Here is a 24,549-nt window from a genome sequence, read left to right as displayed (position 1 = left end):
GATGGTACAGAGGTTTGTTACAGGGGCATGTCCAGTACTCTTTTAGATGAGATTTTAGAGCAGCTTTGAAGTTAGTGCATGATGTCACAGAAGTTATAGTGTGAGGAAGGGTATTCCATAATTTTGCTATGGAGTAGGAGAAGAGAGCTTCTCCAGCAGCGTCCCTGGTTCTAGTTACCTGTAATTGATTTTTGTTGCTGGAGCATAGTGGTCTGGTGGTATGATAGGGATGGAGTAGATTTTGGAGGGTGGAGACTTTTAGAGGATGATTTAGTAGTTTGTGGGCGAGTGAGAGTTGGTACCATTGAAGGAGGTGAGGGAGTTCTAGCCAACATAGTTCAGTAAGTGAGGTGCAGTGGTCATTACGGTAGTTTGTGCCAGTGGCAAACCTTGCTATTTTGTTGTAGCAAGCTTCGAGTTTACCTAATTCACTTTGCCTTAGGTTGGTAAATATTGGAGAGGCGTATAGTAGGGTAGAGATAAGGTGGCTATTTGCAACTGAAATCTTGGCTGTTTTGGTGAGGAATTGCTTATTTCTGTATAAAGCTCCTAGTTTTTTGTGTACTTTTTTATGGTTAACGAAATGTGGATGTCAAACTTGAGGTTATTGTCAATTTCAACTCCAAGTAGTTTGGTGTGATCTGTTGGGAGGATAATGGTGCTATCATTGGCTTTAATATTAAATTGGTGGGTGTTTAGATTATGTTTGTTGGGTTGGAAGATGAGGAGTTTTGTTTTGTTTGGGTTAAGTATTAATTGTGCATCTGAAAGCCAAGTTTCAACTGAGGAAAATACTTCCTGTGTGGTCTTTTGAAGTTCAGGTAGGGAGTGGGCTGAGCAGATGATGGTGGAATCATCTGTGTACTGTATGAGAGTGGCTTGTTTGGTAGCAGAGGCTAGATTATTAGTGAATATGGAGAAGAGTAAGGGTCCAAGGATGGATCCTTGGGGAACACCTATTGAGGCAGGGAGTTGGGGGGATATATCATTATGCCAAACAATGGATTGATGGCGGTCAGTCAGGTAGCTGTGGAACCAGTTTGTGACAGATTGAGAGAAGAAGAGAGTATTGACGACAGTGATGAGTTGTTTATGAGAGACCATGCCGAATGCTTTAGATAAGTCTAGGAAAGTTGCAGAGGCGAAATAACCATTGTTTTTATGTTGAAGGATTGTATTAGTGAAAGCAAGTATGGCAGTGGTTGTGCTGTGGTATGGTCAGAAACCATGTTGTGTGTTAGATAGGAGGTTGTTAGTAAGGAGGTAGTTTAGAACTTGAGAGAGAATGCATCTCTCAAGTATTTGTGATAGAGGAGACAGAATTGCTATGGGTCGGTAGTTGGTGAATTCTGTGGAGGGACCACCTTTGTGGAGAGGTATAATGTGGGATATTTTCCATTGTGAAGGGACATAGCTTTCAGATAAAGATCGGTTAATCAGGAACTGGGAAGGCTAGGGCTTCACCTGCAATTTTAAGGTACTCAGCTGGGAGGTTGTCAGCTGCTAGTTTTGTGGTCTTTAGTTTCGATAAGAGTTTTTTTATTTTGGAGGTAGGGATAGGAGAGACTGCAGTGGTGGTGCTGCGGTAGCGTTGTTGCCTCACAGTTAGACGTTGCCCATTCGATTCTCAGAGCGTCTTCTGTGTGACGACATGCATAAATGGGCGTTCCTTCATTGAAGGTTGTGCGTTAGGCCCAGCAAGCCAGCACGTAAAACTCTACTGCCAATCATTAGTGGACCGGAGTTCCGCTATGGCGACCCCTAACCGAGAAAAGTAGGGATAGGAGAGAAAGCGAATGTAGTGGGCAGGTTACTAGGTGTAGTTGGAAGAGGTAGGGGAGAGGGGTTGTGTTGTTTTGCTAATGATAGAATGGTTTGTGTGAAGTGAGTGTTGAAAGAGGTAGCAATGTTTTCAGAGGAGTTTGTTTTGTTTGGTGGAGGGGTTCCTACTTTTCCTGGGTGGAGGATGGAGTTGATGGTTGACCAGAATTGTTTAGGGTTGATTTGGCTGGAGTTCAGGGCAGACTGGTAATATAGGATTTTGTCCTGTTTTATTAATTTTTTTGACTTTGTTACGTAATTCACAGAATTTCTGTCTATTAGAGGTTTTTTTTTTTTTGCGCCAGTGATTCCAGGCTCTATCTCGGTTTTTCATTTCTGATCTAGTGGCTTTTTGTAGCCATGGGGAGGGCTGGGCTTTAACTCTAGTAAATCTTGTGGGTGCATGGGTGTTTAGGACTTTAAGGAAGATGGTATTAAAAAATTGGACAGCTTCATCAAGGTTGAGGTATTTTAGTGGAGTCCAGTTGCAGTTTTTTAGGGCTGAGATGAAGTTGTTAGGGTTAAAGTTTACTTTATTAGCTATTTGCTGATAGGTAATGGGTTTAGCCTGATATATGTGTTTTTTGAGTAGAAAAGTTGGGGTATGATCACTGAGGCTGTCCAGTAGGCAGCCAGCTGTATATGATTGGGGGCTCTTGTTAACTAGTATCCATTCAAGAGTAGAATGCTTGTTGGAATTCTTATTTATTCTGGTGGGTGTCTGGATAAGTTGGAAAAAAACATGAAGATTTAGATGGTGGGCTGAATGGTGGTTGAACAGGATAGCCAGTCTATATTAAAATCACCTAATATTATGGTTTCTTGTGGAAGGTGATTATTTACCCAGCTGAGGAGGTTTTCTAGTGGAGGGATATTGTTGCCAGGTGAGAAGTAGCATCCTATTATGTTAATGGTCTTGTCTTAGTTTACTTTTAGGTTGGTATAGATTATTTCTTCGTTGTCAATTAGGGGGGGCTGATAAATTAAGGATTTGAATATTAAGATTCTGTTTATACGTTACAGCTACACCACCCCCTTTTTTGTGCAACCGAGCTTGTCTTAGGATATTGTAGCCTGAAGGGAGAATTTGCTCACTGGTAATGTGAGGTTTGAGCTAGGTTTCTGTTAGAATGATAATATCAGGGGGGGGTATAAGTCTATGGTAGCGTGGAGTTTATGGATTTTATTGGTTATACTTCTGATATTTAGGCTTAAGATAAGGAGGTCAGTTGGTTTCCTACTGGATATAATTTAAGGGTGGGTGAGGTTGTTAGGCTGACTATCAATGGAGGAGTTGTGGGGTGCAGGGTTTGGGTGGATGTCCCCGCTGAGGGCAAGTATTGTTATGGCTGAGGACGTTAGTTTTAGTAATGAGAAAAATTAGTTTAAGTTTTGGGGTAGCTTTTTGTTTGGGTGAAGTGGATGATAGATAAAGTAGGTTGAGGGATAATTTGTAAGGCATTAGGGATGCTTTTTGTTTGTGTGGTGGAGGTGATAGCTTAACTGGGTAGTGCATTGGGGTGTATTTGTTGTGAGAGGTGTATGAGTAGTGTGATGGTGTGACATGAGTGGTGTTGACTGTAGTTGTGCAATGGAAGTTGATTGGTGGGGGTATAATGGTGTTTTGGTAAGATGTAATGTGTGCAAGAAGGGTACATGTAAAGAGTATAGGCAGAGTGTGTAGGATCATGGTACTCGAGGTGGGAGGGTGATGGTAGGCTGGAGGTGTGATTAGAGTTGGTGCTGCAGATGTGGTTGGTTATGATTGCAATGGGAGGGACGTTTGGCTCGAATAAGTGTAGGTGTGCTGGGGGCGGGTGGGATATCGGGGCAGGGAAGGGAGCAAAGTGAGCATAGTGAGCGAAGCAGGCAGAAACACTATTTGTTGTACATATTAGCTGGAACCAATCAATAGACTAATACAACTCAGCACTAGTGGAAAGTCTGTAAGGTAACCCCGTATTGCTAGATTCACTTCAGTAAACCATAATTCTTTGCCTTTTAAATAAAATACCTTTTTACTTTCAGTAGAGGGATGGATAGTATAAAGGGAAATGGAAAAAAACAATGAAGGAAAGCTATGCAGCTGTCCTTCTTGGCAAAACGCGTCACAATTATAGTAAAGGTTTAGGCAGCTAAATATATAAAAATGACTTGTGTCTTTAGCATTAAACTGCTGAGTTAGAGTACACTAGCAATGGGCACAGGCTGTAAAGGAAATGAGAAAGAGAGGTTGAGTGAACAGAAATGATCCCTGGAAACCTTGAGGCAGCTTGCCAGACCACAGTAGAAACAATCAGTTAAAATGTGCCTCAAGACAGTGGAGCAGTTAAGAGTAGCAATTCCTAGAGGTAAGAAACTTATGCATGTAATACAACCTAACATGCTGCTTTATTAGGTCTGTATAGTTCTGCAGCTCTTGATATTAGCAGTTGCTAAAAAGAGAGAAGAATGGAGGGATACAGTTCAGGGGTAGGGTAGGGGAGTCCAACACTATCTGAGTGAGTGAGTGAGCGTGCCACTTGACAAATAAGCACTAAAGTGTTTCACTATAGAAACTTGCCTAGTACAGCAGGAAGATTAATGAAACTAATAGGTCCCCTGCAGGTGAGATGAACGCTTGTATTTCTTGCCACGAAGAAGATGCAAAGGGGTGAGAGATCCAGTTAAGCAGGGTTAGCCGGGTGTACTCACTGGGAAAAATGTGAACAGCAGTCGGGGAGCAGAGGAAATTCCCTTCATTAGGATGAAAAGGGTGAGGCAACTGACCCAATACCTTTCATACAAGGGTCTGCATCCCCTATGTTTTTGACTTAATATACTCAGTTCTGAGATTGTTCAACCTGAGGGAAAAGATTAAAGCTATTTTTCAGTTGTCTTGATTTCTGTCCAGTAGGGGGTTCCAGCTGAGTTGCTATTGAGCAGTTATCTTCATTTCTGCTTGAAACAGTGGATGCACATTTCACCAGTAAATCAAGACAGGAAGTTAAAAGTACTTATTTTTACGCAAAATATACATTTATTCTGATACACTTGATGACCAAAATGCACCCAGAAAAGTTATTTAGGTTAGTTACTGTAACAGTAAATTTTCAGAAACATCACAGACAGCAGATATGCTTTTCCTTTTGCCTTACACTACTTTGATTTATAATGTAGCAAGTGTCACTTCATCATATATTGAGTTCCTACTTTCTTCTTTTATAGTTATCGTTTGTTCCTTCATTTAAAGCACTCTTTTTAGAACCTTCAGAAGGAAACGGATACAAATGTGACATTTTCTTCCTTTTAGAAAGACGGAAATGTGGTAGTGTGCAGGGTGACAGATCACGGGCAGCGCTTGATAATTTACTACTGAAGTTTCCACAGATGGCCACATATTTGACAGGGTATAACCCAGTAGAATGATGCTCTGTCTCTTAAATATGCTGGCAGCATGACAACTGACAAATAATTAACAGCATTTCTACAACTGTTACATTTTTTGTCTTCAGTCTGTCCATATCAGAAAATGAGTTATAGCATGCAGGTTGTGCAGTGGTGGTTTCAGATGGTATCTCCCAGTGCTTCAGTCCTTGTACTCTCCCTGACTGAGGTGTGTTTAGTGAAGTCTGCATATACACCCTGCACTTTGCAGGGTTTTACAGGGTATATGGTTTCTTCCCACATCATAAAGACATGCTGGTTGGTAAACTTGCAAGCTTCTAAACAATGAAATAGTTCATAGTTATGCATACAGTGTGTGTGTGTGTGTGTGTGTGTGTGTGTGTGTGTGTGTGTGTGTGTGTGTGTGTGTGTGTGTGTGTGTGTATGTATGTGCATGTGTGCACATGCTGTAATGAACTAATGCTCCAGCCACGATTAGTTTCTGAATTACACCTACTGAATTCTGGATAAGCTCTTCCTCCACATTGATCCTAAATAAGATAAGTCCTTATTGCCAAATGAATGAATGAGTGATGGTACAGAGCAAGTGTTTTGTTTTAATATACCCTTGCCCTATACAGCACTTCTCTTTCTCTTTCTCTCTCTCGTAAAATCAATGGGTCACAAGTTAAATTCCCTTTGATGCTCCTACATACAACCTTTAAATGTTTATTGGATGTTGACTTTTCTTGTAAGCTCTGATTTATTGTAAATATTTCCCCTTGCTCAGTTTTCTGCTATTATGACAGTTATAGTACAGGCAACTCGGTGTTCATCAAAATCTACTGCCAATCATTAGCGAACTGGAGTTCCGCTGTGGCGACCCCTAACCAGGATAAGCCAAAAGACAACAACAACAACAAGAAGTATAGCTCATGAAGTCCTAGTTCACACAAATACATCACAAAATTTCATCTAACAAATATTTTTAAGAACTTCATTTATATGTCTCCATATCACATGACTTAAAACACCAACAGTTTTAGTGTTTTAATTTTGCTTTTAAAATATATTTGTAATTAATTGTGCCATTTAATCCTGGTTTTGTATAAGCATTCAATAAAATGTGTTATCTGCTCTCTCATTTACTTCTAATAAATCTTCTGTATCACCCCCAAGTCCACATCAGCTTTATCAATTATTAAAAAATAAAAACTTCCTAAAATTGTTCAATTAGTTCTGTGTATTTTTAGAGCATTATTAATATAACCTGTCTTCAATGCATAAATATGGTTATAAATTCTATTCTTAAATAAGCTAGTATTTTTTAACATAAAAACTATCACATGTGCAACACTGTTCATAGTAAACCACAGTTTTGAATTACAGTCAAAATATCCTTGACTGGAAAATAAGTTTCCACCACAACTAATATGAACAGATGGATTATCACAAGTATATGTACAATAATTATAATATATATTTTTTTCTTAATTTTTGTTGTACATTCATCTTTTTTATTAAATATATTACCTAAGTTTGTAGATCTTTTATTAACAGATTCTTCAACACCACCAATCATGAACATAATTTCAGGATGTCCCTAAAATATATTTCAATTACATTTTAAAGTATTCCACAGCATAAGGTAATAACATTGCTTTCATTTTATCATTTTGCAATACTTTGTCACCATATAGTGGCACAACCCTCTCTTTATACATTAAAGTTTCAGAAGCAGTAACTATAATTTATTTCTTTGAAGTTTTTTCGGTAAAACATCCCAAATCATTTTATGCCCCTTCTGGGTAACCCCATTACTCTAATCTTAATTTCTATTGTTTTTAATTTTACCTCTAAAAAATTGTAATCTTTAATATATCTCTGAAGTTTGCTCATCTGTCTGTATACCACATTATTCTTCATATAAGTGGGATGCATACTATTATGATGTAACAAAGCAGAACTATTTTCTTTCTTTCTTTTGAGTTTGAGAAATTAATTTCTCATCTTTTTTATATATTACAAAATCCAAATGCCCATTTTTTTCTTTATCAAAATCAAATGTAAATGACAGGAAAGTAGCATTTGTTTCCAAATATTTAATAGAGATATTTAATTTATTGAATGTACCATTCAATATTAAAGTACAATCATCAATAAAACATGCATAAAATTTCACATTTTCAAAGTCTTCTTAATAAAAAGTATAATTCTTCTCTTCCCAGAAGGCCATCACTAGGCTTTCAAAACTCGGTGCCATTACAGTACCATGTTTTTTTTCCCATAATAAACTCAGGTAGATTAGACAACTACTCTTACCCTCTATCCCTAAACCTGTTTAAATACACACTGCCATCATTCCAAAAGCCCAGACTAACAGAAAGTCTGTAATTTACACAGAATACTTTCTTGCATGTTGTTTGAACAGCAGTGGCTGATACTTTCTCTGCTGTACTCACCTCTTTTGCTCTTGCCCCACTCCTTTCGCCCTGCAGGCTCACTCTGCTCCCCATACCCTACCTCCAATTCCCACCCACCCCCAGGGGTCCTAGTCTTATACTTCTTAACCACACCTCTTCCCACCAATCACTAATAACATTAAGATTTGCCAGCAATCACCTATTCCCTCCTTTCAGCTGTCACTCCCTACCTCTTCTACCACACCCTCCACCTCTCCCTATCTACACCTACTATACTTCCATACCAATAACAAAGACCTAACAACTAACCCATCTAAATCTGTAAACTACCCACCACAGCCCACTTACAGCTAATACTCATACTCATTCTTCTACCTCCTTTAACTTCAGCCGACCTGCTTACCTCCTATGAACACCCATTATATCCACACCTTCAACTCCCCAATAAGTTAACCACCTCTCATTCTCTACCTATTCACATTAACCATGTTAATATAACATCTACGCCCAGCTATCTACTGCCTAAATATCATAGAATAGCCCACATTAGATATAGCTCTCTCAATCCCAAAAAAAATCTCTAAACCTATACTGCAAATCCCCTAATCTCCTAGATTTCAAATACAACTCCTCTCTTTAAAAGATGGAGACATTCACCCAAACCCAGGCCCAACAACTACTACTGCCACTCAACTCCTCAACCCCAATCCCTCTACTTTTCATTCCATTACCAAACCACCAAACGCTCTCTTAATAGCTCATCTAAACATTCGTAGTATCAATAACAAACTTGCACAACTCCATTCTCTCTTGGAAATCTACTCCTTTGACATTCTATGCTTAACAGAAACCTGGTTAAAACCTGTTACTAAAGACAATGAAGTCATCTCACCCGGCTATAATATCTTACGACTTGACCGTGTAGCTAAGAAGGGTGGAGGTATTGCTATCTTATTTAAATCAGGCCTACAATTTACTACTTATGACTACAAACAACCTCAAGATTCTAATGCTGAAATTCTTATTGCCAAACTTCAAATCAACACTGCCAAATCCATGTATATTATCTGTATCTATCAACCTCCTGGCAATAACAGTGCCACCACAGAATATATCCTTTGTTGGTTAACTCAAAACTTACCCCAAGAAACCATAATCCTAGGGGATTTTTAACATTGATTGGAAGTGTTGCAGCGGTAGTCACCCTACCATCCATATTAACCTATTTGTTTTTTCTCAAACCGTTACCTCCCCTACCATGATAAACAAGCCTAATAAGAAAGAAAGTACCTTAGATTGGATTCTCATAAATAATCTTCCCCAGACTTATGAAGCTGGAACCCTCCCTGATGATGTGAGTGACCACTCACTCACCTACATCATCAGGCATAAGACCAATCTACCCATTCCAACCATTTGTGGGACAATTAGAACCAAGAAAAACTTTAACCCCAATCTCTTCCAAAGCGAACTAAAAGCATGTAACTGGTCTCCCTTAAAACACCTCCCATTGGAGGAAGCTGTTAAATACTTTAATTCTAACTTTCTAGCTATACTCAACCACCATGCTCCAACCCACTCTATCAGAATCAGAACTAAATATGCCCCATGGCTTTCAAAAGAAACCAAGCAAAAAATCCATCTCAGAAATAAATACTGGAATAAATATCAAATGACTAAAAACCCAGTAGACCAACAAAATTTCAGAAAGCTCAGAAATGATACTAAAAAAGGTATACTCTTTGACAAAAGAAACTACTACCTACAATTCCAGCAGACTCACCATAATAAACCACAAAAGTTCTGGCGAGTATTAACCAACTACTACACCCAGGTCAATCTATCACACCAAACTCACAAGGCACAGACCTGGAAAATCCCAAGCAAACTGCCAATGCCTTTAATACCTTTTTCACTGAAGCCATTCATACACTTGCCAGTCAGTTAACACCACATGACTTTCCTTTATCTAACTCTAACTCTACCCAACCCCCCTCCATTTCTCTTCCAACCAGTTCCAACAACATATATTCTTACTCTTATCCAAAAACTGAAACCATCCTCTCCTTCTGCAGACCAACTACCCACTGAATATCTACAAATAGCAGCCAAATCCATCGCCTATCCCATTTCCATCCTGATCAATAGAACCATCAGTGAAGGGCACATCCCTAGCATCTGGAAAGTTTCCCATATTATCCCCTTACATAAAGGTGGAAGCTCTACCGAATTCTCCAACTACCGTCCCATAGCCTTACTTTCTCCACTGGCAAAGATCATGGAAAAATGTATCCACAGGCAAATGCTAGACCACCTAATCCAAAATAATTTACTATCTAGCTGTCAACATGGTTTCAGACCTTCCCACAGCACTACTACTGCCCTCCTTTTACTGACTGTATCAACAAAAACCACAACCACAATATGCTTTCCTCTGCATTATTTATTGATCTGTCAAAGGTATTCGATATGGTAAATCACTAGATACTTTTAAACATACTGAAATCCCTCTCGCTAGATAAGCTTGCTATAAAATGGTTCAAGTCCTACTTAGATAACAGACAGCAGGCTGTGCTTTGGTACAATAATCTATCTACCCACCTGCATGTTAACCTTGTTGTTCCTCAAGGATCCATAGTAAGGCCCTTACTCTTCTCTATATTTATCAATGACCTTCACCTAGAAATCCCCCAAGCTACATGCATCCAATATGCAGATGACTCCACTCTTATATGCTCATCCACAACCAAACCTGAACTTCACTCCCTTACTGAAAAAGTGATTAACACAGTTGAACAATGGTTTACTCAGCGCTGTCTCCTCCTTAACCCCCAAAAAACTAAACTCCTCCTTTTTACTCCTACTTGTAAGTCCTCCCCAATAGATTTCACCGTTACATCCAATAATGGTGCTCTCGTATCCCCTGAACCTACAAAAAAACTACTAGGTATCACCATAGACAACAACCTCAGCTTTGACACCCATATCAATAATACTCTAAAAACTGTTAACAGAAAACTGGGCTCTCTCTACAGGATCAAACCCTTCCTTTCTCCTTCAGCCAGAATAACTATTGCTCACACTCATCTAATCTCTACTTTCCTCTATGCCTCACCCATATATCCAAATCTATCTAGAAACAACCTCAATAAAATGGAACATTCCTGCAATAACATAGCCAGATTTGCTACAGGAAACCCTTTCACAACCCACCACTGTTATAAGCTAAAACAGCTAGGATGGCTTGAACTGCAACATCAGCTTAAATTCCACCAACTGACCATTGCCCATAAGACCCTTTACCAACATACCAATACTCCTATACTATTTACCCTCATCATCCCCTATACCAATCTGAAGAGCTTATGATCATCACATAAACTTCTCGTAGATATTTCAAAATCAAACAACAAAGCTTGGGGACTCTCTCTTCTCTAATACTGTTGGAAAATACTGGAACCTACTTCCCAGTGATCTTTGCTCACTTCCCTCAATATCACTTTTCAAAGGTAAACTAAAACTCTTCCTCACAACACACTGGTTGTGCCCCTGTACTAAGCCTGACTAAGCATCTAGCTCTTCTAATCTTACTTCTGCCTACCCTCTTATTGCCATTACTCTACTCCTGTTTTCCTTAATACAACTTACCCTTGTCCTACTATATACTACTACTTCCATCTTCTGGAAACTTATGTTTGTGACTTTGTTTACTAACATAATTATTATACTATAACCTGTCTTCTTTTCTTTTTTTTATATTATGTATTATCCTGCATTTTTTTTGTATTGTACCTGCATTTCTTTGTACTATGTTTTGAATGTCTACCCTCTTTGATAATTTCTGTACTATACCTACAACGTACATTGTAAATATGAATAGTTGCTTATGTGATTTTTGTTTGTAGATGAGATGTTTTGTTTTTGGTCTCATGGATCTTATCTCCCCGGGCCTCTACTGAAAATGGACATGTATCCAGTTGGACTAACCTGGTCAACAAATGTAAAATAAAATAAAATAAAATAAATTGCTACTCCTGTTTTCTGTCTATAAATTTCATTATCAAACAAACAAGAAGAACAAAATGTATTAGTTAAAACTATATCAATTAACCCCATTAATAATCATACCTTAGTTAATGCTTTTTTATTACTTTCTAGTAATTTACAAGTCATGTATTATGGATATAAACATATTTACATTTTTTAATGAAAATATGTGTTACTCTGATGAAGTCTTGTAATATATATTGAAAGATTAAAGGCCTTACTATTTTTAGTAAACATGTCCATTGTGTGTTGAAAAAAATGTTTTTAATAACCATTTTCAATAAAAGTGTTGGTTCTGTATTGAGTTGTATTTTCTTTTTTTACCATTTTATGATTTTTTGACACTGTAATTAAAAAAAAAATGTGTTTTATTGTGCACATTGCTGCACGTGTGATAGATTTTAAGTTGAAAAAACTACAAGGTTGTTTAAGAATAGAATTTATGAGCATATCTACACAATGAAGTTTTTGATATTAATACTATTCTGGGAAGACAATAGAAATAATTGCAAATGTTGATGTGGACTTGAGGGGTGATACAAAAACTTTATTAGAAATAAAAGAGCTCAGATGGCAAATGTTATTGGAAGCTTATGTAAAACCATGCTTAAATGGCACAAACAATTACAAATGTGCTTTAAAGTTAAGCAGACTAAAACACTATTGGTGTTTTAAGTCGTGATATGGAACTAACTATATTTAAAGTTCTTTTATGACAATGTGTGTTAGTTTGATAAAGTCTAATAATATATTGAAAGATGAAAACTCTTTCTATTTTTAATAACTTTTTTCAATAAAAGGGCACATTTTGGGTTGAGCATTTTTTACCCCTATTATTTATTATAACATCTTGAAAAATCCTACAAGGTAGCAAAACTGGAAGAAGTTTGTGATTTTTGCAAAGATGATCCACTGATGCATCAATGGATTGTACAAATCCTAGTGAAGACAAATCTTTCATTCATTGAGAATATTTCAAAACCCTTCTTCTTGTAGCTGACTTACTGCAAAATATTTGTCTTGTGTAGATTTATGTTAATGTTATCCTTATTGCAATAGCAGAGATAGGCCAAAAGTAGTTTAAAAAATCCTTGGATCTAAATTATGTTCTGAAGCCTGGAATGTTTTTTTTTTTATTTCTCCAATATGGTATATTAGGTTTACCAAAATGTGGTCTCTCTATCACTGTTTTTTAAAGAAATAAGATGCAAAATCACTTTCAAACAACAAAGGAAGATAGCTGGAATTTGTTAGTCCGTGTTCTAAAGCCAATGTTGAGCTTTTCCTTAGAAGCTATAATTTAATCTACACTGTTTGCTAGGGAAGAAGAAGCTAGTTACATAGAAAACAAGGATAATGCAAAAGCAGAAAAAAAGACATAGAAAAAAAAAATCCCAACATAAAATAAATAAATAAAATAAAATTTGACTGTTGCATTTGATTTTAGTCCACTTACAGGAGGGCCAATGTGTCCTCGATCTCCCTTACTTCCAGTTTGGCCAGGTATGCCAGGTAAACCATGATCCCCTTTCTCTCCTTTGCTTCCAGGATCTCCAGGAGGACCTTGTAATCCTTGATCACCAGGTAAACCTTAAACCAGAAACACTTAGTCAGTAGATTTTAACACATGCACAGTTTTGCTTCTTTTCAGTCATTTTTGGGTGCCAACACCATCATTTAGGTATATGAGTAAATGATTACATTTTACCTGGAATTCCTTGTAAGCCTGGCAGTCCTTTTTCACCTTTTGCTCCCTCTACTGAAATTCCTGGTACACCTTGTAAACCTGGAAAGCCTTGCTGACCTGGTAGGCCTTGATTTCCCTTTTCTCCTCTACTTCCTGGAAATCCAGGAGTTCCAGGAGGGCCAGGGAAGCCAGGATCACCCTTTTCACCTGTAGAAAAGAAGGTTAGGTAAACAAGAGCAACAAATATGCAGAATGACAAATATCAGAATGAGGCATGTTCATCTGTTTCTTATCTAAAGCAGGCTTCTTTGGAAAACTGATTCACTGTTTATCTATCTTGCAGATACGAGATTGATAATACCTACAAAGATGTTTGTATAGAAGGAATTGATAGTGTTTCACCCATCTGCTGAGTGAAGTAGAAAGAAACCATAGAAAGAGATCCTATCACCCAGAAGGGCAAGTACAGAGACTGATACTTAGGAATGCATTATGACACTACATATCTGAGAGCATTTTCCCAGAACATCTTTAGTTCTGCTGAACTCTATACTAACAGATGAACTTTTTCAGCAGTGTCTCATTAGCATTTATTTTTGAAGGCTATCTACTGACAGATATACTTCCTTATTTTACCAAGTGAATTCCCTTAGGGAATGACAAACCCTCACTTCCTTAGTTATTTTCTTTCAGGACTCAATGATGAACTGATAAATGACACGGAAAGAAAAAGTGCCCTTCAGTAACTAGTCTCCTGGGGATGGTGGATGACGTGCTAGATCTACTGTCTGAGATATACTCAAAGGTCTGAAGCTGTTGTAGTTATGTACATAATAGCATGTCTTCCTAAAGAAGATATTGCTAATAAAAGGTGGAGCAATTATGACAGAAGGCTGAGGAGGAAAGACCTGCAGCACTCATTATGGCTCTGCAGTATACACATAAGTCATAATGTTTGGCCAGTGCATGTTGTTTGGACCATGAGGCATTGTTGAAGACATCCTGGACTTAGGAACTCTTGAAATATGTCACAACAGCAATAACTCATTAACTAGACCAGGACATGATGGCAATAGAAAAGGAGTAATTCTTTCTCTCACAAGAGAAGCAGAGTGAAGGAACGAAAGCATTTGAAAAAGTATGCAGTTAATGTGGTCTACCTATACTTGGATTGGATAAAGGGCATAAAAGTTTGTTATGCCTTATATATACTAACTCCAGGTCTCAGAAAGCATTTTAGACAGCAGATCATTTTTGTCTATCATCTGAATAGTCCAAAAAGCATGGGAATTTCTCCAATAACAAGTCTCCATCTGTATGACCAACCTATTTATGTAGGATATCTCCATTATCAAAACTGATGGAAGACTCTCTAGAAAACTACTCATCCAGTCTCCTAAACTGATTATTCTCAGTCGTCAGTATTGGCCATTGAAGAAATGAAGTACCAGAAGTGCCAGGAACACAAATCATCTTAAAATCATTAGTGTGGGTAGGATGAAGATATGCAGCCAGATTGGTTGAGATGGTCTCAATATCTGATCTTATGGTGTAATTCTCTAAAAACCTATATTTTTCAACACAATGTCAGTCAGCATTTCATATGAGTTTTTATGCATGGTAACAAAAAAATTGCATTAGGAGAGATAATTGGGTCCAGACAAAAGGTCCTAAAGATATGTTTTGACAAATCCAGCTTTGGCTGTGAATGGATGTCCAGACTGTAATGTCTGGAACATATGTAGCTATCAATCTATCTATTTATCTAGGTGTACTTCAAATGATCTAAACAGCAAAATATCGATGATTGACAGCCAAATATCTAAACTGCAAAATATCTGAACAAAAAATATCGTCAAAATCAAAGTAATACAGGAGAAGGTTTAATGCCCTTTCCCCACTGTTTTGTGACCTTGGAGTTGATATATTTAATTGGTAGGGGGTGTGGGGGTGCAGGGGCTTGCCCTTGCAAAAACATTGAAAAATGCAATAAAATTTAACCTTATAGGAAAGTAAAGAAAAAATCTTAGCATATCAAATCACATTTTGTCAAAGTTCCCACATATGGGGAGGGGGGTGCACCCTGCTAATTATATATACCAACTCCAAAGTGACATAACAGTAAGTAAAGGGCATAAACCCTTCTCCAGTATAACTTTTATTTTACTGATATTTTGTGTTTATATATATTTTTCAGTTTAAATATTTTAACTGTTGATCATTGGGCTGTCGATATTATGCTGTTTAGATATTTAGTTGTTGTGTCTTTTGGCTTTTCCCGGTTAGGGGTCGCCACAGCGGAACTCCGGTCCGCTAATGGTTGGCAGTAGATTTTTACATGCCGAGTTGCCGGCTCTGACGCACAATCTTTAACGAAGGTACACCCATTCACGCATGTCTCCACACAGAAACCGATATATTATGCATAAACGAGATTTAGATCAAGTTACTTTAGAACTGAAACAGGAAGACAAAACTGTACTTCCCTGAGGGGAAAAAGGCCTACCTAGGCCATGAAGATGTTTACTGTTTTTTTTTCTGGAAAAGAAAGAAAAATAGTAAGATAGCCAGGAAAACAGAGGCCGCTTGGTTGCAGTCTTTTTCAACTTTAGTCTGGGTAAAGGAGGTAGACAGCTACTTGGACTACTGCAGCAGACTGCTGTGAGTTACATAATGCATCAGAGTTTTCCCTGCATCCAGACTTTTAAGAGAAATGCCCTTTTTATATCTATTCAGGAAGAAAAATAGACTGAATTATCACTTAAGACATAGGCAAAAGTACAGTTATATAAAAGGAAACAAACCATGTTAACATGTTCCTAGTTACAAACATTATACATCAATTTTTTTGTAACAATCATCAATGCAGCATTATATAAACTGTTCAAATTCTACCTTCCCTTAAATTCTATTCCTCCTCTAAAACGTTATTCTGCACGTATTGTCCCCACAATTTCTATTTTTCCAAAGTAATATGCCTTTGCCATTTTTTAAAAGTTCACCTCCAGTTATTTTGTCTCTGTTACAACATTTACTGCTTCAAATATAGTTGATTTAGACTTCTCCTCACCCCAACTCAACACGGATTTCGTCCGGGCCATAGCACAATAACTGCTCTCCTCTCTTTCTTAGACATAGTAAACCATGCCCGTGACTCTGGAGAACTTGTATCCACAGTCCTCCTTGACCTCTCCAAGGCTTTTGGTACTGTCTCCCATTCCCATCTCCTAAACCACCTTGCTAATCTTAATCTCTCATACAACACCCTTGCCTGGTTCAGCAGCTACCTCTCTGACCAATCTCAGGCCATAAAATGGAAAACTGGCACCTCAACCTTCCTCCCAACCCCAACCGGTGTCCCCCAAGGATCTATACTCGGCCCAATGCTATTTAATATCTTTATTAATTACTTCCACACAGCTATTCCTAACACCAAGATAGTCCAATATTTGGATGACTCAGCTCTAGTTTGCTCTGCTTCTAACCTCCAAGTACTCCAAACAAAAACCCAAACTGCTTTTTCCACCCCACTGAGAACTGGATGCTTCAAAATCACCTCTCTCTAAATGCCAACAAATCTAAACTTCTACTATTCTCTCCCTCTAAATCTTTCTCACCCGCTTGACAAAACCTCCTTCAACATTATCAGCCATGCCAACTTCACTATTGAAGTTGCTCCTTTTGCTAAACTTCTTGAAGTCACTATTGATGAACATCTCAAATTCAACACCCATATTCAGCTAAACATTAAGAAAACACATCAGAAACTTGGCATTCTGTACAGGAACTCCCACTTTCTATCCCCTTTCACAAGGCAGACCCTCGCCACTACCTACTTACTACCATCTTTGATGTATGGTGCCCCTCTACTAATCAACCTATCCTCCTCTATCTCCTCTAAACTGGAATCCTGTTACAACAATATCTCAAAGTTTGCCACCAAGTCCAAGTACTCTACCCACCACTGCATACCTCTCCACCTACTACAATGGCTAGAACTTCCCAACTACCTGGACTACCTCCAAATCACTACAGCCCATAAACTCATTTTTAAACCAACTAAGTGCCCTGAACTAAATAATATCTTACCACTATATACCCCTCACAGAACTCTAAGATCTGCTCACCAAAATCTCATTTCTGTATACAAACCAAACTGTCCCTCAGGTCAGCTTCTCCCATCCTTTTCCTTCGCCAAAAAAATGGGAACTCTCTTCCTCCCTAAGAATTTCTCAAAACTTTGATCACTTCAAAACCCAGCTCCATTCCTACCTCTCCAATAACAGGAAATGCACTTGCACTCTACCTACCTAATTCTGCCTAATACATGAGTACATACATATACATAAACTACCTTCCACCTTACCCAATAGGAGTTCAATCATATTTACTGTTTTCTTAGAAATGTTTCTTTCACAGCATTCTCAGAAGATTTAAAACCTCAGTATAATGGTGACTGTATTATTGACCTCTAATTGTATTTACATGTAAATATGCACTGTATACCATACTATGTTGATATTCTACTGTGCTTATGTTTTACTACATAATATTTACTAACTGTTTAATTGTTACTATGTCTGCTATGTTTTTGTGGAGCTTTTCTCCCCGGGCCTCCACTGAAAATGGACTCCTTGAGCCCAGTGGACCTCCCCAGTCATCAAACTGAAAATAAATAAATAAATAAATAAATTTCCTTTTTCTAGTAATTGCTTTTTTGGCAGCCACCAGAATTAAACTTATTAAGGTCTTACTATATCTAGACAATTCAGACCTTGATTTCCAGCTCATAAACTCATTTCCTTAGTCACACCAATTTGCTCACCTAATATTTCTGACAGAGTAGTCTGTAATGAAATTTTGAAGTCTGCAAACTTATTACAGTCCCAAAACATTTTTCTAATTACCTCTTTCTTCCCATTTGCCATGTACCTGAGGAAAATTTCTTTGAAGTCTGCTTAGGTTATAAAAATACTTATGCAAAAACTTACAAACAAAAATACTAAATCTTCTAGTCTCTGTTGCATGCCTAGAGACATGCATATGTCCTCCCATTATTTCCTTGTGAATTGCTTATTCAGTCTCTCTTCCCAATCTTTTGTACCTTCCTTTGACTGATTCCTATAGTTATTGTGCAATATTTTATTTGCTCTTCTAATTAGCAGGTCTTTCACTTCAAATCTCTATATCTCTTTCGCTTTGCTAATACTCTGATATCAATAAAAGGAAGGAACTATGGCTTAGTGTTTTTACTTCAGTAAATCTTCAAACATGTTCATGGTGCACAGTTCCTTCCTTTTGTGTTAATTTAATTTTTTAAGTACATGCTGGTTACTCTGATATCAATCCCTGATAGCGAAGGCAGTCTCTAGCCTGCAGTCCAAATCATTTCTTGGACTCTTCCCATTCTATTACCTTTCCCTCTGTAGTTATTTGCAACCAGTGCCTTGGTTCCTTTGTCAGTTTTCTCTAATTAATTCCAGGCTTATCTTGCCTATTCTCTGTACCCCTAATTGCAGTCATTTCTATCTACAAAGTCTCCTTTCTCCATTCTTGTGCAGTCTTAGGTCTTAAAAATACTTTATGCTACTCTGTGAATGTATAATACACTGTATGGCTGTTATTCTCTTTAAGGATCTGCATCCAAAATCCCACTCTCTCTTTATTTCTTGAATTTTCCTTCTCTTTCATCATCATCCCTTTCCATTTTGAATTGTATCTTTCTGCTTGTGTTATGAATATGAGCTTAACTGTGTAGGTCTAAAATATCATTCAAATCAGGTTCTTCTAAACCACCTTGTTATATTGGGAGGATCAACTTATCCCACTTGAACCTTGCCCTATTCCCCTCCCAGACAAATTCCTTCCACTCTTTATTAATTATTATCCACGGCTTCTCCTCTGGTTGAAAAAAATGCCCTTTTTAAACTAAACTTTTGTGATCAATACAGGAAGTATTGTTGTAATTACAAAGGGGAGATCCCTTCCTTATTCTGAGGGAAGGACTCTTTAAATCAAAGGGCCTACACTTCTAAAAATGTGTCTTGAAATGATGGCAGTCAGTGAGACATCATTCCACTAAAGGAACACAATTTTGGCTTAAACTGTGGACTTAAAGGAAGAAAACATGAAGGGATTCAGCAAGAAAAAAAAAATCTTTATCTAGTGCATGATTTCAGTTGGAGAGTTCCTCTAAAAAAGGCAAGCATTATGTACATCTGGGCTACTGATTTGGCCACATCTAGTTCATGATAGCTCATAATGGCTAGCAAATGAATCTTAATGATGTAATGATATAGCACACTGCAGCCGCCAACAAGAAACATAAGTCGTCCAGGATTCTTGCAATGGGAATGAGAAATAGAGATATGGTCTCATGCATCAGTCTGAACAGCAAAACATTTCAAAATGAGGGATGAGAAGTCACAGTTGTTTATGCGCAAGTAATAAAAACTCTAAAAATGAATCAAGCATGCCAAATGTGGATATGGCTACTTGTTCAGCAACCATGCTTGCAGCTTTAGAGGCTTGAGGTTATAGTAGATCATAGAATCACATCAACACATTAACAAGTCCCACACAGTAGAAGTGACCAGAGGGCCAGATAAGACAGCTGTATGAGCAAAGATAACCAGTACTAGTAACATAAAGGGGGCTTATGTTGTTTTTAATTTCTGTAAGTCTTTTGGGTTTCTAATACCATGACGGCAATGCACCCCATTCCTATGTCAAAGTTCTGAGCATATCAAAATAATCCTGTCTTGGTTTGTGATTTGTTGTGGAGTTGACTGGTAAGATAAGTTTTATTTGAATTTATATTGCATTTGTTATCACTATTTTTAACTGTTTGTAGGTAGGAAGAGACTGCTTATTAACAAGCTTTACTTTGATTTATATTTTGTTATTTTACCTTTAGTTTCACTTTTGGTTGGCAGAAAGGGATAGGTTTTGGACAGGCAAGCTCTAGCCACCACAAGGGGCTTAGACAGCTATATATTTAGACAGAGTGCAGACAGGAAAATTCTGAGCATATCAAAACAATCCTGTCTTGGTTTGTGATTTGTTGTGGAGTTGACTGGTAAGAGAAGTTTTATTTATTTTTACTGTTAAAAGGAGGACTGCGAGCTATAGTGAGCAGAAGCTACTGTACGCCTTCGTGTGCGACGTAAAGAAATTAAAACTTCTGTCTGGCTGGTAGAACATGTATGGTCAGAGCAACTTTATTGTATTTTATTATTTAGTTGGATATTGCTGGTATAATTTTTGTCATAGAAGTTGATTTAAGTTCCTTTGAATTCTTTGCTACTGACTTTGTGTAATTTTTTTCGTTTGCAATATTTTATTCAATTAAAGCTGAATATGGATTCCTTAAATGACTATGTAATTAACGATTTGCTAATGCACAAGTATCTTGTACAGTGTAATAAATGCTATGCATATTTAAAGGTAACAGCTGATAGCACTGGTGATCTTTGTTCCTCGTGTCAAAAGTTGGATGATTTGCTTACAATTGTTAGAAGCAAATCTCAACTTAATGATGATGATTGCACATGTGCAATTGTCATGACTTGGAGAACTGTTGTATCATATATTAATGACTGGACTGATGAACTAAATAATGTTAGGCATAGAACAAATAGATCAGATTTAGGAAATGATGCATCTATTTTCTGCAAAGAACATTCAACTCCTATGAAAGATGATGAGGCCCCTGAGAACTATGGAATTGTGGATACAAATACTCAGCAATCTGAGGATCCGGTTTGTTTAGAAGGAAACAAAAAAAGAAAGGAAGAAGTTAATAACAAATAACAAGGACGAAAAAGAAACTGACTAATGACTGTAAAGGAAAGAGAATGTGTAGTAAAAAGGATTCTACATTATGTAACACACTGGTGACAGGGAATGAAGATATCTTATCAGAAAACCCTCAGTCTACAGAAAAAGGCATCACCTTTCCAATGGAAAAGGTAGAAAAAAGAGGCAAGGGGCAGGTGAAAAGGAAGAAATCAAACCTGAATGTGGAAGGATTGAAGAACATTACTGTAAGAAAAAAGAAGAGACAGACAGATGTTGACTACATGGCTCAAGCTGCGGATTTACAGTGCCAGCTGGATGAGAAGTTAATACGTAATGAAAACAGTGGAATTAATAAGACTAATAGTGATGAAGATCTATCCTTCATAACAATTGATAGAGCAGAAATGACTGTATTAGAAACTGAAGATTCTTCAGAGATGGTCAGCAAATATATTCTTGTAATTGGAGAATCAGTTATTAGAGGAACTGATACTTATATTTGCAGAGATGATAATGAACATCAAGTAGTGTTATGCTTCTTCTTCTTCTTCTTTCGGCTTTCCCCGGTTAGGGGTCGCCACAGCGGATCATGCTTGCCAGGAACAAAAATAGAAGATGTGAGACCAGCCTTGGAACGCCTTAATGTAAGGAAGTATGGATCTGCTTTTATTCATGTTGGTACAAATGGCACCAACAAAGATTCTCTGACTGTTGGTCGGGAACTGACAGCCCTCCTAGATAGTATAGCTTGTACTGGTGTTAGGACGTATTTTTCACAAATCACCTATAGAAAGGATAGTCGGGTCACTGTGAATGAAAAGATTTTTTGGGTAAACACCTACATGGAAAAAATGTCCTGTTTTAATAAAATGGAAATGTGTAGTGCATCCAGGCCTTCTTTTGGGCACACGTGTTCAGACAGGATGGTGGTCCTCCAACAACTTTGCTTTTGGATTTCTGCTGTTGCTGTTACGGAGGCACTTTACCCTTGGAAGTGATTGCTACTATATATATGATGTTCTATAACAATACAATAACAGCTATGAATGAAAAATTGTGCTGTGATGTGATTTATATAGATTTAACTTCAGCATTTGACAGGGTCATGCACAAAACACTGATCAATAAATTAGTACAACTAGGTATTGATGTACTGATAAGATGGATAGCTGCATGGCTTACAAATAGGACATGGCAAGTATCACACACCAGCTGGACAGGTGACATCCTTGGTTACAGTCAAAGTGTCCCACAGGGCTCTGTACTAGGCCTTACTTGTTTAGATTGTATCTTTCAGACCTTACTTTTTCATCTGAGGTGTTCTACAGTCTATATGCTGACGACCTGAAATTGGGTAAACTGATTACACATGTTAAAGATAAGGCATGTCTGCAAAATAATTTGACTAAATTGACCATTTGGGCACAGGAGAATAATATGTTGATAAATACATAAAAAAAAAACTAAGCATATGAGATTTGGGAGACATAAATTGAAAAGTGAATATTTAATACAGCACACAGTGATTGAAACTGTAGACTCATTTACGGACCTGGGTATATGGGTAGATTCAGCTATGAGTTTTTCTAATCATATCAACCAATTGGATAATGATAGTTATAGAACAATAGGTTGTATAAAAAGATTTATAAAGTCTAGTAAATCAAACATAATAAAGTCATTGTTTGTCAGTTACATTAGACCCAAACTTGAGTATAAAATAACAATATGGAAACCCCATAGGAAAACAAGCATGAATAAACTGGAAAGAGTACAGCGGACATTTACCAAGGGCATCCATGGATGTGAAAATCTAAGTTATTATGAAAGACTAAAATATCTGAACTTGTACAGTATCTTTTACAGATACTTAAGAGCAGATCTTATTCAGGTATATAGGGCATTTAGGGACAACTACCTCTGGGAATGTTTGGGGTTATCAAAAAGTACTAGAGAATTGTTAGATAACCTATGTAGAAGATTCTATAGGAATGAGAAGTGTACTAATTGGTTCTCTGGCAGAGTAGCTGATGCTTTGAACAGACTACCAAATTACATTAAAGCAAGTACTAGTTTAGATATTTTTAAGAACAGCCTGGACATTTATTATGGGAACAAGTGTTTTGGCATATTAGCAAGCTAGAAGGGCTTTAATGCCCATGCTTGAAACATTTGTATGTATGAATCTAAAGTACGATTAAAGTTTATGAAATTAGTATTGTTTCACTCTTTGATGTTAGCCAAAAGTGCTCTTCGCAGCACCCGCAATGTGCCCAGTAATGACTCCTTCTGTAATTCATATGTGTTACATGAATTGGTAACATATCTAAATACGCTTGTAAATTATTTTTTATAAGACCAGTTGCTCCTACTACTACTGGAACTGTCTGGGTATCTTTCTTCCACATTTTCTTTGCCTGCAGATCAAGGTATTTTATGACTTTGTGTCTCTCTGTACGCAAGACACTGTAGTCACTGGGTTTGGCAATTTCAATGATCAATGCTACTTTTGTCTTCTTTTCTTGGACCACTATATCCAGTTTTCTAGCATCTATCATTTGAACTGTTGGTATTGGGTGATCCCATGTGATATAAACGTCATCATTTTCTATGATTCTTTGTAGAGTGGCTTATGTTTCCAGTGTTTTTCAGCCATTTCGATACCATAATATTTGCACAATCTCCAGTGTAACATTCTTGCCACATTATTATGCCTTTCAGTATACAGTCCCTCTGCCATTAGTGCGTCGCAACCAGCAACAAGGTGTGTGACTGTTTCCAATTTGGTTTTACAAAACCTACATATGTCTGTTTCTCCCACATGTTCAATGGACTTTGTAAACCAGCATGTACGTAGCCCACTATCTTGGGCTGCCAATATTAACCTTTCATTCTTGATGTATTCACCTCTCCTTAACCATTCCTGCATTCATTCTTGATCAACATGAGGCTCTTCCAGAAGTTTTCTATATTTGCAACTATATTTATGTTTTTTCCACATTTCTTGCCTTCTCATCTGGTCCTTCACCTTATATTCTTTAATTTGTTTTTTAGCACATTCAGTTGCTGCCTGGTTTTTATCCACCTCTGGTTTGATTTTCATTCCTGCTTGATGTTGATATGCTTCTGCTAAATTAAGCAGAGATGTCATCTTAGATTTATTCTCCTCATGTTTCAAAACTTTCACTACATTTGAATCTTGTGATGTCACTAGATATGTGTGGAGTCCCACGATTGCAGATCTATACATGTAATCAATTTCAAGCAGCCCTATCCCTCCTTCGGAATGGGGAATATATAATCTTGGTATGCACTGATATTTATAAATCATTTGGTAAGCATGAAGCATCCTTCTTGTTTTAATATGCAGTCTATCCAACACTTTTTGGGGCCAGTCAATCACTC

General features: G+C 37.4%; 1 protein-coding gene across 1 annotated transcript in view; it reads right to left on the bottom strand.

Annotated features, from left to right (window-relative positions):
* Positions 1–24,549, bottom strand: part of COL4A1 (collagen type IV alpha 1 chain) — a 1,084,337-nt gene that overhangs the window by 106,387 nt on the left and 953,401 nt on the right. Inside the window, exons 42-43 of the mRNA XM_044071271.1 lie at positions 13,366–13,551; positions 13,114–13,247 (exon numbers count right to left, since the gene is read on the bottom strand). Coding sequence (XP_043927206.1) covers positions 13,114–13,247; positions 13,366–13,551 — 320 coding nt within the window. The remainder of the gene's footprint in view (positions 1–13,113; positions 13,248–13,365; positions 13,552–24,549) is intronic.

This window comes from Protopterus annectens, chromosome 5.part0 (assembly GCF_019279795.1).
Source record: "Protopterus annectens isolate FY-2018-M chromosome 5.part0, PAN1.0, whole genome shotgun sequence".
Classification (NCBI taxonomy): domain Eukaryota; kingdom Metazoa; phylum Chordata; order Ceratodontiformes; family Protopteridae; genus Protopterus; species Protopterus annectens.
This window is presented reverse-complemented; position numbering and strand designations above follow the sequence as displayed.